This window comes from Nothoprocta perdicaria, unplaced genomic scaffold (assembly GCF_003342845.1).
Source record: "Nothoprocta perdicaria isolate Ctin4 unplaced genomic scaffold, notPer1 scaffold_76, whole genome shotgun sequence".
NCBI lineage: Eukaryota > Metazoa > Chordata > Aves > Tinamiformes > Tinamidae > Nothoprocta > Nothoprocta perdicaria.
Window position 1 is genome coordinate 778,873 of NW_020456043.1, and position 19,295 is coordinate 798,167.

Consider the following 19,295-nt stretch of genomic DNA (forward strand, 5'->3'; position numbering starts at 1 on the left):
AACAGAACGTTGTCATTTGTCATTGCCCTAAAATCAAACCAGAGGCAGGTAAAGTGGCACCACCAGGGACAACCTCCGGCTGCCTCTTGTGAGAGCTTCGCTGAGAAGTTTGAGGTCTGTCTGTGACAGAGCACCGGAGCCCTGGCCCAGGCTGCCCGGGAAGGCTCCTGCTCTGSAGATCTTCCCAAGGCGCCTGGATGCGCCCGGGTGCCCCGTGCTCTGGGTGTCCCTGCTGGAGCAGGGGCTGCGCTGGATGGGGGTCTCTAGGGSTCCCTTCCAACCTCAAACATCCCGTGACTCTGTGATTCTGTTTCTACAGCTGATTTTCTGGAAGGCTTCAGCACTTAATATCAGGACACGCTTCAGACAGCTGATGCAAGGGGCTCCACAGCACTAATTGACCTGAGCAGCACTGCAAAGACAGTTCGGAACAGTGAGAGGAAAACTCTCAATTCCTGGAATACTGTAAAGCTGGTTAGTCTGCAAAGTTATTTCAAAAATAATAAAAATTAAAAAAGATGGATTTTGTGTATGAATTTTAAAATATGCTCTTAAGCAAATAAAGCATTTGAGTTCTTATGTTTCATGAGAAGGAATTATACACAAAATGCATRTAGAGAGTTTGGAGTGTCAGAGGTACAAGAGAATTAAGAAAAACAAAAAAGAATAATCACATGAGTATGAACTGGACAAATAAACCAGGCGAAAATGGTGTAAACTTTCACAAAATCCTGTTCATCAACTTTTTTCTATAGATGATTTCTCTGAACAAATGCCATTAATTGGCGCACAGTCAAAAGGCACTATTTTTAGAGGGGTAACACCTTCTTCCCCCAACTGCTATTTTATGTAGGTCTCCTAAAACTGGAGTGCTCAGGACTTTTTTTGGTAAGTGCTGCACCCACAGATGTCAAAACAACGTAGGCTGTACAGAGAATGACACTGAAATGGCAGCATGTTGGGGAAGAGCACCCAAAAGAGGGTTCTTCAATGGTCTTTTGTTCTGAAGGGACAAGATGTTTGCTGGGTTTGAAGTCATTGGGGCTTTCACTGTAAGTTCCTAAGTAGATAAAACTTTTTCTTGTCTACCATCTAGTTTTTGTAGTCTTGGACTAGTTATCAGTTTAAGAAAGTTYGAATGGAGACTGCAAATATCTCAAAAAATCATCAAAGTCAGATTATATATATATWTTTTTTGGATTGTGACAGCAAAAGCCATGGGGTCCCACTCTACCATGACAGACCCAGTATAAAATCCACAAAAATCATACCCACAAAGATCCTACCTGCTCTTCGTCAACTTCATGCTTGCAAAACCGCAGGAGGAGCTAGAGGAGAAATGSATTTACTAATAGTAAACTGTTCTTGGCAAAATACAACTTATGCAAAAAGGCAGGTTGGTTGAATGGAAGCACCAGAAGGAAAACATTTCAAAAAACGAATCCTGTCTCTAATGTGAGTCACACAATTACCATGTACATGTGGGGGAAAGAAGATCTCAGCTGGTATGAACTGCTATAAGCGTTATCAATAAAGCTATGCTGATTTATAGCAGCTGAGAGTTTGTCCCATAGTGCATTCACCCACGTGCAGCGTGACAGATTGATGGGCTTTTTCTCCCTAGACACTTTGCTTCTAACCTATTTAAAACAGAGGGAAAAACTGGCTGGTCTCAAGGCAGATGTCCCTGAAAATCTGTTTAAATTACAGTGCCATGAGGGTGGACAGAGGTGAGACAGCACATCCCTTGCTCCCCAAAACCCAACCTGCTGGATGGATTTGGTGTCCACAAGCCCCGTGGATTCTCTAGAAACTGGGATTCCAATATTCAAGTGTTGCCTTTGCTTTTGCAGCGCTCGGCCTTCGCTCCAGCAGCAGGGATGTGTTGTGCTGGACTCCCTGCTTCCGCACACACGGGACTGCTGGATCTGATGGGATGTACTGCATGTGTAAAGCCATGCAACGCTGGCAGCCTCCATCCCAAGGGAATTTCAAAAGGATACCAAGATCCCGGGTTCAGAGGAGAAAGAACAAGATGGTTATTGCAGTTACAGCTCCCCCATCAAAAATACTTCTGAGGGACAAGTTCTGGAAGAGGAGATATGTGAAGCCATCCAAGGGAAGGCAGCAGAAGCGCAGGACACTGCTGTATCTTGCAGAGCTGTTCCCACGAGGCTGCTCTGGAAAGCACTACAGCCTCATGCCTCATCCTAGGTCCATTCTCAGCGGGATTTTACCAATAATTCAGCAGATCTGACCATCCATGTAACAGAAGTAATGCATTTTCCATGCACAGTTTTCCTGCACATGGAATCTGAAAGCAGGCAACTTGAACAAATGCTACCGAGTGCAAGCCAAATCTGCAGACTTTTGTTCTTTAAAATGAACTTGTTAAAAAAAATAAAAATATATACTTACAAAGTAAGAAAGTCATCCATCACTTCAGAATCAACAGTGCAAGATCAAATGGTTTAATACATACAAATGGTACTAGATTTTTAAGGAAATACCTTCTTTCCTACCTCCCTACCCCATCCTTTACTATTTCAGAAGCAGCCCTTATAGTGAAAACCAAGTATTTCATGTAATGAAGTAGTAACCAACATAGAAAGCACATCCCGAGGTATGAAATCCAAACCCCATCCATCATAATCATCTATGCCACATTATCCCTTCCACACACTGATCAAATGCCAGTTACAAGTAGTTTACTTTTTATTGCTGATACACAAAATGAAAAGCTGTTCCAGAACTTTGTTGCTCTGATGAATAATGAGCCCTCCCTCCATCCAGCCTAAAAACATGACCGGTTTATATAATGCTTGTTCTTGTGCTAAACGTGGTCCCTGACTTGAGCTGCTTTTCCCCTCCCTGGCGTTTAGTCTCCTGATGTATTTATAGAAAGATCCTATCCTCTTCCAAGATTTTTTGCTAGGAAAAGTAAAATTAGAAAGAGATTGAAGAATTTATGATGTTTTTAGACACACACAGAGGCYTGAGCGCTCATTTTAAAAGAAATGCAGAAAATACAGATGAGTCAATCTTTAGTTACAGTGCATTATTTCCAACATGTCAGCAACATATGCAAATTACAATATAAAAGACAGATAAAGTTCCAAACTGATTTTTAAGGTTTTTAGATCTAAAGAATACCCATCTATAGAAATAACCAGAAAGCCTACCTGAAATTCCATAAAACCCTAGACTGGGAACAGTACCAAAAGCCCACAATGAATATAATTTCTTAGAAAGAGAGGTGGGAAGACTCAAAGTACATTTGGATGAAAAAGATGCCTCAGGCAGAGGCTAGTTTGCAAGAGAAGAAAATCGAACTGCCATTAAAAAAAACTAAAAGGGAGGGGAGACTGGACATACTAGAGACAATTTCATTCTTTCATAAAAATATTTCTAGCTTTGCTGGTCTGGTACATCAATTCTGAGTACTCTAACTTTTGATTTATAATGATATTCCTTCAGATAGAGCTTCACTGACGGAGGAATAGGAAGTGCATCAATACCATCATAAGTTGTGCAGTTGCAGATAACTGTCCTGCATATATGTTGGAGGGAGAAAGGAAAAGTCCTGTTCAAGGGGGTGGATAAAAGCGGTTCGAAGAACATACAGGAGCTTGGGTCTTTATAGTGCTCCAGGAGCCCCGTGATGTCGGGGGAATGGAAGACACAAGGGTCGTGGGCATCGAAGCTGAAGTTGTGGTTCCACTGCTCTATCCGCGCGTGCAGAGAACGACTGTAGCGTCTGAAGCTCACAGAAAATAAATAGTCTTCTTGGGCAGAATCTCGTAGTAGGAACGTTCCCTCTGGCTTGCCCTCGAGCAGGGCCTCGGCTGCGTATTTATCCATGACTCCCCAGTAGCAGGGGTTGTTATTGATCTGGAGGAGGTCCGGGACTAGGCAATGGACGTAATCGATCTGCGTGTGGTATTTGGGAGGCGTCTCCATCCGCAGTAGCTCATCATCGGTCTCCCACTTGGGCTTGTTTCTTTTCCTGGAACTCGTGCACAGGGTAACGACATCGTCGTCAGAGTCCATATCGCTCTCRTCTTTACTGCTCCGTCCTGCTTTGCTTGGAACCTGCTCGGCCCTGGAATCAGCCCCGGAGGAGCTGCTGTCGGTCAGGTCGCAGGACGGGGACGGAGAGTCCATTCCCGCACCGGCAACCTCATTGTCCCTCAGTGGATCCTCCTTCTCCTCGCTCTGGGATAAATCTGCAATTATCCACTCTTCTGCTTTCTGACTTATAGGGGCCGTATGTCTTTTAATTAAGTGCCACCGAAAGGCCAGCTCCGAGCGCGGAGGGAAGGGACACTTATCTAGCATTAACTCACTGATATGGATCTTCCTCTTCGACGGGAGCCCAGAGCCATGCCGGCTGCTGCAGTTCTTTATGGGAAAGCACTGGCCCACAGCGTCCTGCAACTTCTGTTTGAGAGAGCGGCCTAAAAACCTGTGTCCACATGAGTGATCAAGATCCAGCTCAACGGAGGAGCAGCTGAACTTCCTCTCTTGACTCCTTAAACCGGCCCCTGATCTTCCTGCAGCGCTTCCTACCTCGGCATCAGGGCAGTGCTCACTCTTTTTTGACCAGGAGAGCTTCTTTCCACTCCAGACATAACCATCTTTTCTGTCTGCGCTTCTGCTCCGGCTGCTTTTGGGCCTCACATCTGCATTTTTAATATTACTGTCCTTGTTTTCTGCCATTTTAATAGTTTGGCTTCACAGGTTTCCAAAAAGTGCTGTGTGTTTCTCTTGTAGGGCTTTCTGTAGCAGGGAGCTTCTTTGAGACTCTGTCCAGAAGGACCTAAACAAAAAGAAAGCACAAGCAAGTGAACAGCTTTGCACATCCACAGCATGAGACCCATGCAGGTGCATACACAGGATGATGCTATACATAATGATAATGATTAATTGCTGTTAACCACATTAAAAATAAAGAGGGAGGCAAATTCTTTACGGGCACAATTCACAAAGACTGATCTGATCCCAGACCAAGGCTTTCTGAACCCTTCCTTACAATGAGCACCCTACAGAAGTGATCCCCTGGTATGTTTTTAAAGCAGGCATTTATGTTTTCAAAGCAGGCATTCAGTCTACACAGCRGAGCAGAGAGGGGCAGCTGCTGGCAGTCACATTCAGCAAGGGACCACTGCAAAACGAGGCACTTCACATAGCAGGTGACGCTGCTTCGGTACCTGATTGAGCAAATTTTGCATCTATTTCAAATAACCTTTCAAGAAGGAACAAGCCAGAACAGAAACAAGTAGGTCAGAGTACAAAGAGCTACTGTACCTAGATGATATGCCTGTTTGTTGCTAATCCACAAAGTGGGATACCAGAGATCTTATTCTTAACTGACACTTTTGGGTCGCTTTCTGGTTATATATACATATATATGTATATATCTATATATAGGTGTATATATACGCACTTATATATATGCATGTATATATCTATATATAAATTACCAGTCACAGACACTGACAATTTTTGAAAGCTGTTTTCATTTGCTTTTTTAAATGAAGCTAGAAAATACCGAGTCCCTGAGGGATTGAAATAGCTAGGGCTTTACATACTGAAAAGGATTAAAACAAATCCAGATCTCTTCCTAAAAGCAATTTAAAAAGGCCATGAAAGATGGAACTGCTTATTACTCATTAGAGAAGAAAGTTTACATTATTAAAATCAGTATCGCTCGGAGACCTACGGGCGCTTATTTCCTTTGCTTTTGTTTCCAGAAGGGCATTGAATTCCCCAGCAGATAAAACCTTTCCTTTTGAATACTGACTTTCTAGAAAGAAAGAAAAAGAAAAGATAAAAATCCTCTCTGAGCACTCAGTTGAAAGCACAGCAGAAATTTTTCAAGGCACGGAGCAATATGCTCCGTATGCTGCCGTGTCCCGAGGCAAAGCAGAAGGCAGAAAGACTTTCCATCATCAGGGGTTCCTGCAGCAAAATGAGATACGGTTCCTCTCTCTGCTTTTATTTTAATTATTGACACGGTAAATAGCAAGCAGGGAAAGAAAAGGGCATCCACTTCCTCTCTCCATTCAATCCATTGTCATCATGGGGATTAGGCAGCTGGGTCCCCAGGCGCTGAGGCCCCCTCTGTGCTCTGGGAAGGGAGGAGCGGAGCCCAGCGGCTTCACAGAACCACAGAGTGCCTGAGGTTGGAAGGGATCCCTAGGGATCMCCCAGCGCAGCCCCTGCTCCAGCAGGGACACCCAGAGCACGGGGCACCCGGGCGCAYCCMGGCGCCTTGGGAAGATCTGCAGAGCAGGAGCCTCCGCAGCCTCCCTGGGCAGCCTGGGCCAGGGCTCGGGCACCCTCACACCAAACAAGTTCTTCCTCACGGCTGCACGGAGCTGCCTGGGTTCCAACTTAAGGCTCGCAGCGATGCGGGTGCCATGTGCACTCCACGTGCAACTTGCACGCCTGCAGTTTGGGCCTTAAATTCATTATTTGCAACTCACGAAGCCACAAGCTGTGGATGGAGGGAAGAGTGAGGGAAAGGGAGGTGGAAAGACAGAATGAGGGAAAAGAGAGAAAATACTACAAATATATGGGGGAAAAAAATGCACTAGGGAACCTAGATGAACAATAACTTGCTGGTCTCAAGTGGAACCAAAGAGTGGGGCCCGTATTTCACCAATTATAAATTATCTAAATAACATTTTTCTCCCCTCTTGAGGTTTGGCATATCATTTCTGAGTGAAAACATTGTAGAATACAGTATAGATTGGAGAAAGACAATATATGAGAAACCTGACAAAACTTTATTTAGACCAAGATTCATTGATTGCTCTTGTAACATTCATGTTTTTTTGTTCAGAAACAGCTATAGTGGAGCACCAAGTTACTTCACAATGATAAAAAAGACAGAAAAGGCAATCTCATTTACCCTGGGTATCCTTATCTGGAGTAACTGCTGAAGACAAAAAGCTATTCTAGATTCATCCTGTGGTAAATGACATTATATATATGGGAGTTTTAATTGGAAAGAGAGTTATCATTTCGGCTGCAAAGTCAAGTACTTAAAAATTAGGATATGACAGTTTGTAATTGCTTTTGAAACCTTCAATTATCTCACTCTGCACATCCAGCCCATATAAGGGATAGGAATATGCAGAACATGGGCTGGTAATTAAAAACTGTAAAATGCACAAAACCCCAAAGTGCTGCAAAGAGTTTTATTCGTAAGTCTGCTCTCTCCTACTTTAGCAGCTCRGCCTCGCCACTCAAATAATTTCAATATTTTGTGTCTTTTCTAGGTTTTGTTGTTGTATTTAATGGCAAAGCTGTGCTCTGCTGAGTACCTTTCTCCTACCCCATACCACGAGTGGTGTCTGAGCCCTGGAACTGCAGCGCAGCACATGACGCGGTGGGACACGCACCATTAGGCAGCGCCACCGAAGGCCGTTTCCCCGGGGTTTGCAGGCACCAAAGCTGCTAGGTCAGAGGAGTAATTGTTAATCAGATTTAGCACTGAATCTGCGAAAAGGGTGCAGAATAAATGAAGCCTGTGAGAGCCGGCGTTGAGGACAATTTTGCAAAGAGGGGATGAGAGCAAAGGCTCAGTTTCCAATCCTGCTATGAAGCTCGTTTGCAACCCAAGGCAAGCTGTGTTTGAGAATGCACCTCCCCTGCACTTGGGCACCCAGAAAGAAACAGGGACTGGAAATCTTTTGGGTTTGGGAAAGAAAAAGACACTAAGAACACTGAAGCATTCAGAAAACACAGTGCTATATGACCACTTTTAGGCCATCTAAACCATCTGCTCCTTAAACTGAAAACTTTTAAAGAAAATACTGCACATTGCGCATCCATTAATGACAACTGAAAGAGCAGGGGAGGACTAGTAAGAAAGGGAAAAAGGGAACATAGCTGCTACAGGGCAATGGTAAATGCAGAAGCCATTTGCTGTACAACTTCTGCATGCCAGCTCCGGGAACTCTCCTTTTGCAAAAAAATAAAGGGACAGGCCTCTGATAGAAAATGATACAGATTATGCTTGGAGTCTTCTGCCTACAAAAGCCTTCTTGTTAGTGGGGACACTTAGGGCATTTCTGAAGCAGATTTGACAAAACTCTGACACTCGAAACGCTCGTGCCTAAACAAACGACAAAGAGAAAATGAATGTGCAGGAATGAAGCGAGTTCGCTTCAGGCCAGGGGACCCGGCTGCAGTTCAAGGTTACCTACCACTGACCCAGCTCACAGTCCCTGGGGACAAGCAGAGCGCTGGGTGCCTCGTTGCTGCTGTTGTGTTTAGGGAGGAGAAGGGTTCTCCTGCAGGGCTTCCGAGCGAGAGGGCGGCATGAGATGTTCTCCCTTTCAAATCCTGCTGCCTTGACACCAGCACTCAGCTAAAGGCAGCACCTGTAGCTGCTCTGGTGTGTTAGATTACCTCCTAACCAGAGGCTGGCTGCAAGAAACAGCTGCAAGTCACTTACAGCTGCATCCTAGGGCTAAGACAGTGACAAAACATCCAGAAACTCCAATAGCAGCAAATGTGAATCTCTAGCCTAGTACCTCCTTTTCATTCAGCCCTCAGCTTCTGTACAATGAAAAAAAAAAAATAGAAAACCACAGGAGCACTGAAGTGCTGGGTGGAAGGGAGAACAGGAGGTCGCACAGATGAGCCATGGCTTTGCCTAGTCAAGCCCTGAAAAGTCTTGGAAACCTCCAAGGATTGTATCTCTGGCTAAACAAAAGAGCATACAAAGACCACCGAATTAACTGGGAATTGTATCAGAATTTAATATTCTTCCTAGAAACTGATAGCACTGGGAGGGAGCACAGCAATGGGTAATGAATTGCAGAGCTTCCTCTCTGAATAGCCTGCATTTCTCCACTCACTTTTCTTTAGGGTATTTAGTTATTTTTCTTTTATCTTACACAAAACAATCATAAAAAAAAAAAAAACCACCGATCACATGCTGTTTTCATTAATTTCACCCAATTACATTTTGGCCACAGATTGCACTTTAAAGCCTGACCTTCTGTTGGAGTTGAGCTATTATTGACTTATTTTGGAAAAAAGCCCAACTATTAAGGGCAATGCTAAACCTTGATTCCTTTTATCTCAACATATTTTTCTCAGGTTTGACTATGTTTRTTTTGATTTATGACACCGAGTCCAAGAAACCTAAGCCCAAGCTCGATTCCCGAGGTCTTTGCAGCACATTAAGGAAATAATCACAAACCGAACAACAAAATTCCTGCTTGCAGACAGCAACAACCACCCCCGGTACTTCCTACCACCGCCTCCCTGGCACGGGGGCTCCGTTATCCGCATCCAGGATGCGGGAATGACAGGGAGCAGGTTCAAGGGCTGCTCGTACCTCTAGCTCGACCGACACTCCGTTCAAACGCTAAGGGAGATCCCAACATCGCGCTTGGCAGGCGGCAGCGGGTGCCCGGGCACTGGAGCCGTGAGGGTTTTATAGCCCATGACCAGGATGTCGCGCTCCACCCCGAAACCTAATAGGAGAGCAGGACGGATGAGGGCTCCCGCCCCGTGCTGCCCTCTCCATAAGTTACACCTATTAATTAAGGAAACCACCATATCCTGTGGAAGCTCTAGGTTACAGCTGGACAAATGCAATCTTGCAGGCGGCAAAGACGGAGCGTTCCCTCAACGAAGCATTCCCTCACCTTAGTCCTATGGGACTGCACCGAGCTCCTGCCAGCTTTCCTAGGAATCCCTGCCAGGCTGGGAGTTATTCCAGCAGGTGGATTCAGAATAACACCTCCGGGCTCCTCATCCGCTCGTATCACAGCACGGATCTTATTACAGCTTTCGCATTGCAAAACAATTCAGGAATGGGTTGCTYCAGAAAACCTGCATGCTAAAAGAAGGAATGTGCAAGGATACCAGCTTGTCTCAGCCCCAGCCTGGAGCTGGCGGTAAGGCAGGAATAGCCCCAGTGCCCTCGCCGGGATTTGTGATTTCCCGAGATGTATCAGGATGCATCCCTGGAAAACGTGTCCCTCGCACGCGGGATTTACTAATGGAACTGGCACATTAAGAAAAAGGCAGGCAGGAAGGAAGGAGGCAAGAAGGTGGCTGCTCTGTGATCCCTTGGCTCGCTCATTCCTGGAAGGACGGGCAGCGTGACTCCCATCCAGCACCCGACTGCATTCGCAACAAACGCATCACCCCGCTCAGCCCAGCCACTGATAACCCCCTGCAGACCAGGGCGCAAATAAAAGCGGTTCTCCTGGAAACAGATCTGCTTAGAAGCAGGAATAAACGGGGACAGGTCATTAGAGCGCCATAAAGAAGGCACAGAATTCCCTTTTTCCTCTCCTTATTTCAGATATGCCGAGCTCAAACCCTTTTTCCCCTCCAAAATACCCCACATGATGCTTTCCTCCTATTTCTCAGCAYGTTCAAAGAAAAAAAACCAACATTATTTGATGGTGACAAGGATCCAGACGGTGACAAGGATCCAGCCTCACCAAGGACCCGTCCTTGATTCAGAGTTTCCCTGCAATTCTCATACTCTATAGGGTCTAAGACTAAAATATATCCCTCTCTACATGGATGCATGCGTGTGAAGATATATTTTTATATAAGACATAAAATACGTATATAGGCACATATAAATGTCAGCATTTATATGTTCGGACACATACATTTAAGACCTACATAGTTTGCACACTGTATAATTTGAGGGGATAATTTTATAATTTATATATACTTTATAATTTTTAATATACTTTATAATTTGAGAGGATACATGTAAGCAAAGCATGCACACTTTTTCACTAGGGAAAAGGAAAAAAAAAAAAGTGACGATTCATTCATGCAATCGGTCTAGGAAGGAGCATCGCGATTTAAACCGGCACCAAAGGCTGCGCGGGCGGCACCGGGGGTCGCGTCCCTCGCGCCCGGCCCGGCCTCTCCGCGGCTCCCCGCGACCCTTACCTGGCGCTGGAGGAGGCAGAGGCGGCGCGGGGAGCGCAAGGGCAGCGCCAGGGCCGCCCTCGCCTAGCGCTGCCGCGGCCGCCGCTGCGCCGCCGCCATCCTGCCTCTGCCGGCCGCGGCCGGCCCCGCCGCGCCTTCCCTCCTCCCCGCCGCCGCACGCCCGGCCCCCAGGGCGGGCCCGCGAGGAGAAGGCGGCAGCGCCGAGCGCGGGAAGGCTCGAAACGGGCGGCGGGGCCGGTGCGGGCAGCAGGGCGGCTCTGGGGGGCAACATGGCGCGGCCGCGGCGGGAAGAGACGGGGGGCAAAATGGCGCGGGGCTGCGGCGGGAGGGGGGCAAAATGGCGCGGGTGCGGCGGGCTCCTCAGCTACTGCTGCTGTCCTGGGCGGCTCGGCCTAGGGCGCCAAGGCCCACATTCGGCGCCCAGGTGCTCCTGGCCCCCTGCTTTGGGTTTATTTCTCTTGGTTTTGGGCAGCCCTCAGTGTTTGGGGGTGTGCTGTGGCCTCGCTTGGGTGCCCCAGTCTGCTGGGGAAGGGGCCTGGGCCTGTGGGTTCCCTATGTGCACCGACCCTTCATGGTCTTTCAGAGGCTTTTTTTTTTTTTTAATAAAAAAAAACTTTGTTTATGTATTTTTAAAAATTTCCTGTATATTTAATTGTTTATTTTTTCTGAGACTTTTTTAATAAAAAATTCTTTGTTTATGTATTTTTAAAATTTTCCTGTATTGTAATTGTTTGTTTTTGTCTTCCTCTGCTAAGCAGGTGAAGTCTTTCTGAGGCTTTCTCCTTTGCTTGTTTATTTAYTCTTTATTTATCTTTCTCCTTCCCAGGTAACTTGGTGAGGGGGAAGATGCCGATGCGCTACGGGCACACAGAGGGCCACACTGACGTCTGCTTTGACGACTCCGGGAGGTACGTGCCCAAATAGTGCCTGTTTTCAGTCATGAAATTCCTGAGAGAAACACCATTCATGGGGCAGAAATATTTTTAAATAAACATAGTCATAAGTAGAGCGAAACAGGATCTTCCTATGAGAGATGATGATGGTGGTAGGCTATAATAAGATGCAGTTTAAGAAAAGAATTGAACAGAAGAGGTAAGTGGAGGCTTTTCTTTTTTTGCATTAACAGCAGGGTCAAAAGGAGGGTCAGATATGAGTGTTTCRGTATCAATGTTGCTGTCGATGAACAACCTTCAAAGGGCTGAGGCTGAAGAGCAGCGTTACGGCATCACCTCTGACTTYGTATTGCCTCAGAGCTTAATTGTAATTCTTTGGGGAACTGTAAACTAGTAATCTTGCATTGGTTTAAACTAGTAAAATGCAGAAAAGTGAGACATTCAAAACTGTGGAAAAAATAACTACTTACTCAGTAATCTCAGGTTATAGTTTGTAATATTAAAATTGTTAAAGTTACCTTTAGTGGACTGGACAGATGAATTTGGAGTTGGCTATTTTTGAAGATTCTGTGTATCTGGAATACCTTCATTTTTTAAACTTTGCTTAAGTATACTTTAAGCCTCTTGCTTTGCTCTCAGCTTTGTAATTAGCTTTAAGGTAAACTTTCAAAGATTTAAAAAGCAATTAAATGCTCTGTTCTTGGAGTAATCAATGTTAATTAAGTCCTTTGRAAATTTCCTTCTAGAGCCTGGAGGGGAGAGAAGATGGGAAAAAAAAATAATGGTCACCTTAGATCAGTGTCAGTTACTGTGTTAGGCTACTTTTTATGTTACCTTTTAAAGTATTTTCCACATATTTAACAATATTTTTTATTGTAGGCATGATAAATGTAGTTATTCAGCAAACTATATAGTATGTATTGTGTTACAGTTTTTAAAAGATTAATATTTACTAATATTTTAGTAACATATTCATCTGGAGACTGGAAATCTGTGGTTGTGCTTTCCATAGCTCTGTGTTAACAGATTCTGTGTCTTTGAACAGCTGCATTGTAACCTGTGGCAGTGATGGAGATGTCAGGATTTGGGAAAACCTGGATGATGATGATCCAAAATCCATTAACRTGGGAGAAAAGGCCTATTCATGTGCTTTAAAGGTAACATAGTTAACAAAGTTCTTGTAAACTCTGTTCTGCTGATGTAGATACATACCGTGATTGTGCAAATACTTTCCAGATTTATTTTGAAACTCTGGAGTGCTGGTCATGTGAGTAAACRTGTCTTGGGCTTATTTACAGAATAATATTGTGCACAGTACGTTATAGAGTCTGATATTCCTTTGATATGTAGCTGTTTGTCTTAATATATGAAAAGATTTTGAGTGCTGCTTAAAGCAACAGGTATTTAAATTGGAGCACACGAACACTTTCTGTCTTTAGGTCTGAGTGAAAGCATTAAAATGGTAATGAAAGCAAATTTTCTAAAATACTAAACTATTTAATTWAAAAAATCTGAAATTAAAGATATTCAAAATGTGGATAAGCATATTCATTCAATTAAGTATTTTATTGCTATATAGCGTAAGAGTACTTCTGAYAATTTATTTTATCCATCCAAGACTGCAGAGGAATTATTCCTTAAACCAAACTTGCTTCTGACTTTGATCTCCTTTTTAAGAAACAAATTTAGCAGATTAAGCTAATTATGCAGTGAACTTTATAAGCTTCTGTGTTTTCTCACAGCGTGAGTTGCAAAAAGTTTCCCAGGGTGAGATGTGATCAAATATTAAGAAAAAATAAGTGTTTCTTAGTGTAGCTCTGCTCTCCAGTGGTGAGGAGATTAATATTTTTATTTGCAGCCTTTGACAATAGCCGATTCCTACTTTTTTGCTTCCCCCATCCCAGAGGCTCTAAATTGTTGACTTGGGGAGGAAGGTTATGTGGAAATAAATGAGCCAAGAGGTGGTTTTATGGTGCTTTCTATTCATTTAAAATTAGATTCACAAAGTCTGTGTCTGTTTTCTAATACTTGAGCCAACTGGTTAATATTTAGTGTCACAATTAGTGTTCAGCCCAGAAATGCTTCTGACCGCTCTCTAACAGCCTTACAAGAGAATATATTTTTTGTTAAATAGCAAGTCGTAATAATTTGACAGGCTACAGAAGCATCCTTACTTGTTWTGGCATTAGAAGTAAAACCTGACCTTTCTCCTTAACATTAAGGCTGCTCCTTTTCATAACTTGAAGAACTGATTATTTGGGAGCAAGAAGACAATTAAGTTACCTATATGAACTTGTATAATGAAATATGCTCTAAACTGGGAAATTTGGTCCAAGGGTGCCCTCTCCTGATGATGCAGTATATTCATCTRAATAGCATGTGAAATTCTTCCTTTTTTGAGGGCTCACTTGCCTTTGTGAAGGGATTGAATGTTTCCATTAAGCCAAAAACCTCAATTAGTTCGATCTCTTGAAAATTCATTAGTGACTTCTCTGAGTATTTGCCATTTTAGTAAAGATGCAAGTGGRGAATGTCGTGATATGGTAAATAGACATGGTTAACATTAGGATTCATATGTCTGTTGAAACTGGAGTTGCTTATAGTAATAAGACTACCAATATGTTTAGTTTTGCAGGGCTGAAACTAAGATCATCTACTATCTTTTACAGTTTGTTTTAAAAGATAGAGTGTTAAAAGTTTTGTGCATGTCTGTTTTTATTTTKTGGGGTGATGTGGTGAGTATATTTTAAAGAATACCTCCCAGCTACTTTTATTGTTAGATTTCTTAGGGTGTTATTAAAGTGAATCTGCACAAATATAGCGAATATAAAAGTGTTTGGAGGAGTTCTTTGGACATAAATGTATTTTGTGTAACTAACTAATCTTATGATGGGTTTTGTTTTTAGAATGGAAGACTGATCACAGCAGTATCTAACAACACTGTTCAGATTCATACTTTTCCTGAGGGAACTCCAGATGGCATCCTGACTCGTTTCACCATGAATGCCAACCATGTTGTCTTTAATAGCGACGGTACCAAAATTGCTGCTGGTTCTAGGTGAGCTGTYCATGATGAGAAAAAGCTTTGCTGGCCTTCAAACTGGAGCAAATTCCTTGCCTGCTGATTATTTTTTTTCCCAATAATTTCATTAATCCATATATTTTTGAGGATTTTAAAGTATTGCAAATGCTTTCACAGAAACACAGAATGGCTGAGGTTGGAAGGGACCTATAGAGATCATCTAGTCCAACTCCCCTGCTCGAGCAGGGACACCTAAAGCATGTGGAATAGGGTCGTTCCTTACCTGGAGAGGAGGAAAAGAATGAAAAGGACCATTAGGAAGCAATTCTCAGAGAGATGAGCCACAAAATAATTAAAAATGGATGCCTGGTGTTGTGAAATAATGTGTTTTTGTTAGGAGACTTTTCAGCTCTCTTTCCTATAGTACCTAAGTGTTCGCCCATATGGATCTTGTTGCAGCATCAAGGGGTTTGTGACTGTGTGCTAATGTCCCAACTGTTCCAGATCATGGTGCTGCAGATGCATCTATGCATGCAGAAATTAGATGGCTTTTGATTTGTGTGAGAGCTCTGAGTCTTTCTCTGGCATAAGCATCACTGCTATTCTACCAAATGATAACAGATGACACTTGCAAGAGTGCCCTGAGGGGGATAAAAACATAGCTTAGCTGATTTCTTAGGGCAGCATGTTCGCTTTTATATGAGATACACTAGGCATTTAATAGAGATGGTGAAATAGCAGGCAGGCAATGTTCTTGCTTGTTTAAGACTCAGGTGAATCTTGATGGGATTTAGTAAACTCTTTGGGCACTGTATCTGAGTTGAACTATGTGCTTGCCTCTCTGCTGGAATTTGTCCTCTGCCTCACAGCAGAGATGACAGAGTATTGGTTTCTGGCTTCTGTTAAGTATGAATTGAATGAGAAAGCAGTTTGAATGAATACACTGGGTTGCTAACTCTGGCAGCTGTGGAACAGAAACACCAGCTCCACTGAAACTAGGAGGCTGGTCAGCTGGAGGCAATAACCATCCTAATCTCCAAATCTGTCAGGGTTCATGAGTTTGGGCCTTTGCCAGTGCTTGTTTCAGAGGGAACAGCTCTGCCCCAGGATCTGGCTTTGATTAGAAAGATCAAGCAGTTTGATCTAAAACTTTGTACAAAAATCCAGTGCTTCTATACAGCTTGAGCAGGGCTACCACGTAAGGGAAGAATAACTCGTGGGACTGAAGTAACCTCTCAGTGAGGTTTTCTGTAACATACTGAGSAGGAAGGTGACAGCCATGAAATGAAGGAATGCAGATAATAAGAACTGTTTCCAGCTGTCACAAATTACTTGATCTTTTCATGACCTCTATAAGTTTCATATAAAGGAGTTTTAACATCCAAGTGGCTACTAAAATTCACAGGAACTCTGAAACAATGTGATTTTTGTTGTGACATTAATTCTTTGATGTCCGTGCTGTTGTGACCTGCAGTGATTTCATGGTCAAAGTTGTGGAGGTGACTGATAGCAGCAAGCAGAAAACATTCCGAGGACATGATGCTCCTGTTTTAAGCCTTGCTTTTGATCCCAAGGATGATTTCCTGGTAAAAGCACTTTCTTGTTTGCTGTCTTTTATTTCCTTTTCTCTTAAATTGTGTTTCTGGGAAAAAATAGCGACCAAGCACATAAGATGATTTAATTTCAGCTTGGAATGTATGATAATTTGCTGCCTCCTGGGAGAACTTGGTCTCTGTCTTACACTCAATTATGCTCTATCTTCAGTAACTCTCTACTCTAATCCCTAGTGCCAATCTGATTGGAGAGAGGAAAAGTTTATTCACTGAAATAATTTAACAATAATGTTGAGCGTTTTTTTGTGAATCCCACTTAAGTATGAAAATTTGTTACAGTAGAGTGGAATCAAATGAAACTATCAAAGGCTTTGACTTTGRAAATATTTAGGCTTGATAGTGTTAGAAAATTCTAAGCATAAATCTGACTTATGCCGGGAAACTTCCTTTTTAAAACTGTTTGTATACTCCTGGCAGTGGTTATAGGAGTCTTTTGTTTTTATAGCATTAATTTCCCAGTGTCATTAATTGTCCCTTTGTTTGCAATCATCTCTTTCACAGGCATCCGCAAGCTGTGATGGATCTGTCAGAGTATGGAAAATTGCAGATCAGGTAAAAGGGGCCACCTTTCAGAGCTGAATGTTTCCTGTGAAATTGGGGATTTCACCAAGAGCAAGAACAGTCTACAACTGGATTGGAATAAATGCCTTTTTTTTGGTCCTCATCAGCAGCTGCTTTTTTAAATTTATTTTATTTATTTTTTTATTATGTATATACACAGGCATATGTTTATGTCAAAAATTCCTGTACAGATAAAAGAGTAGCTATGTACTGAAACACCTGAAAGAAGAGATGAGAACACATTGCTTTTATTTCATTCTGGGAGAAATTCCAAAACTTAAGATTGAACAGTTGCTTTGATAGCTGCAGACTGTTCTCTGATTGTGGAATCCTTCATATCTTTGGTTCATCTTTCTTCATGGGCCAGCACTGCCTGCCTTGTCCTCAGCATATTTGGAAATAACACATCTGTGTGAGGATAGCGATTAACACCAACTTCCTTATTGTAGAATTTCAGCTAGCTGCTTTCARGGTAAAGGAAATATTTTTATCTTAATATACAGCTGTCTGGATATATTTTGTTTGAGTTTAATTTTACCAAATTTCATGTGAAATGCTGGAGGAAACTGACAGTTGGTGAGGGTGGAAAATGGTACAAAGCATTGTCTTTTTGAGTGGTCTAGTTGCTTTCCATCATGTGAGCAAGATTGCCCCAAATAGGAAGAGATTTTTTTCCTGCAATCARATTAAGACCCCCTGAAGACTTTAAACCCGTGCAGTTCACCTGCCAGTGACATGCACATATCTAGTTTATCAGACTCAGGATCCAGGTTGGTGCTTTCCAACTTCTCATTTGTAGAGGGGAGGCTTAAACTCACTGTAGTGTGTCACCCTGCTAAGGTCAGGCTGGATTTTAATAATGCAAATTGGCTGGAAATTTCTTTTTAATCTAAAGATATATGAACTCCTTTGTCTTGTACTTGATTTGAAGCACTTGTTCCTTGATCTTATTTCTGCTTCAAATAGCTGTATTGTAATTAAAGTCATTTTCTTGTCTAAGCCGACTCTTACTTATTCTTGGAGGTATGTACCGTCTCATTTGGATGAGATACATTATTTCAGTTCCAAAACTGATAGTGTTTTTTCCTTTCAGATTTTTCCCATACTTTTTCATTAAAGATTTTTTTTTACAATACAGATGATTTTCACAAAGCTAGAAAACTAATTTTTGAATGTTTTGTTTTCAGACGTGCRTGACAAGCTGGCAGCTGCTGCAGAAATGTAATGATGTGATAAATGCTAAATCAATATGTAGGCTTGGCTGGCAACCTGGAAGTGGGAAGGTAAGTGACATATTGTTTTATTAATTCTCCATTTCTCTTTGGAAGTACAACATAGCCTTTAATCCAGGCAAGTGCCAGCAAATAAGAAAAATATTTGGTGTGAAACTCCTTTTGAGGAAAAATAAAACCCTGGAAGTTGTTACTAGTTTCTCAGTGTCAAGCTGGTGTTGGCAGTGGGCCAGCTGTTAGCACAGTACAATGTTAAACAGCCTTGTGTTACTGAATAGGAAGGAACATTGTGCATGGGGGAAATAATCCAATTGCTCACAACAGAGCATCAAAGCAATAGAGTCTTTCTGTAATTTAAATACATTTTGTTCCATTAGTAATCTTGCTCGATAAACGTCTTCTATGGAGCAAGTTGTTCCATTCCTTTTCATCTTAAGAATAAATTTGGTTCTGCTGTGATTAAAGGTGTTGATAGTAGTACGTGCTATACATCTACTGCATTGTATGTGTATATGTACATTACATACATGTATACACATTGCATGTGCATATACTGATGATATCAGACTGTGTAATATATCACTAAACAAAATGGGTTGGGAGACTGAAATTCCTATAATGATATAGAAGGCTGGCTCTGTTTCTGCAACCTAGGATGCCCCTGCAGTATCTGGTAATAAAAAGGAAAAAGCAGGAGATCTGTACAGATCTGTACAGTACAGATTAGGAGTGGACCTGCTGGAGAGCAGYCCCGCAGAGAGGGACCTGGGAGTCATGGTGGACGACAAGTTGACCATGAGGCAGCAGTGTGCCCTGGTGGCCAAGAAGGCCAACGGGATCCTGGGATGCATTAAGAAGAGCGTCTCCAGCAGGTCAAGGGAGGTGATCATCCCCCTCTACTCAGCCCTGGTGAGGCCACATCTGGAGTACTGCMTCCAGTTCTGGGCTCCCCAGTACAAGAGGGATGTGGAGCTGCTGGAGAGAGTCCAGCGCAGGGCTACCAGGATGATCAGGGGCCTGGAACATC

At 42.9% G+C, this 19,295-nt stretch overlaps 2 protein-coding genes across 2 annotated transcripts in view; one reads left to right on the forward strand and one right to left on the reverse strand.

Annotated features, from left to right (window-relative positions):
• Positions 1–2,181: 2,181 nt before the first annotated feature.
• Positions 2,182–9,400, reverse strand: SOCS4 (suppressor of cytokine signaling 4). The gene is made up of 2 exons (XM_026051559.1): positions 9,359–9,400; positions 2,182–4,819 (listed from the first exon to the last, which is right to left on the reverse strand). The coding sequence occupies exon 2, from the start codon at positions 4,717–4,719 to the stop codon at positions 3,409–3,411; it is 1,311 nt and encodes a 436-aa protein (XP_025907344.1). The 5' UTR covers positions 4,720–4,819; positions 9,359–9,400; the 3' UTR covers positions 2,182–3,408.
• Positions 9,401–15,999: 6,599 nt separating this feature from the next.
• Positions 16,000–19,295, forward strand: part of WDHD1 (WD repeat and HMG-box DNA binding protein 1) — a 22,768-nt gene continuing 19,472 nt past the window's right edge. The window contains exons 1-3 of the mRNA XM_026051547.1: positions 16,000–16,448; positions 16,977–17,027; positions 18,224–18,319. Coding sequence (XP_025907332.1) covers positions 16,344–16,448; positions 16,977–17,027; positions 18,224–18,319 — 252 coding nt within the window. The 5' untranslated portion in view covers positions 16,000–16,343. The remainder of the gene's footprint in view (positions 16,449–16,976; positions 17,028–18,223; positions 18,320–19,295) is intronic.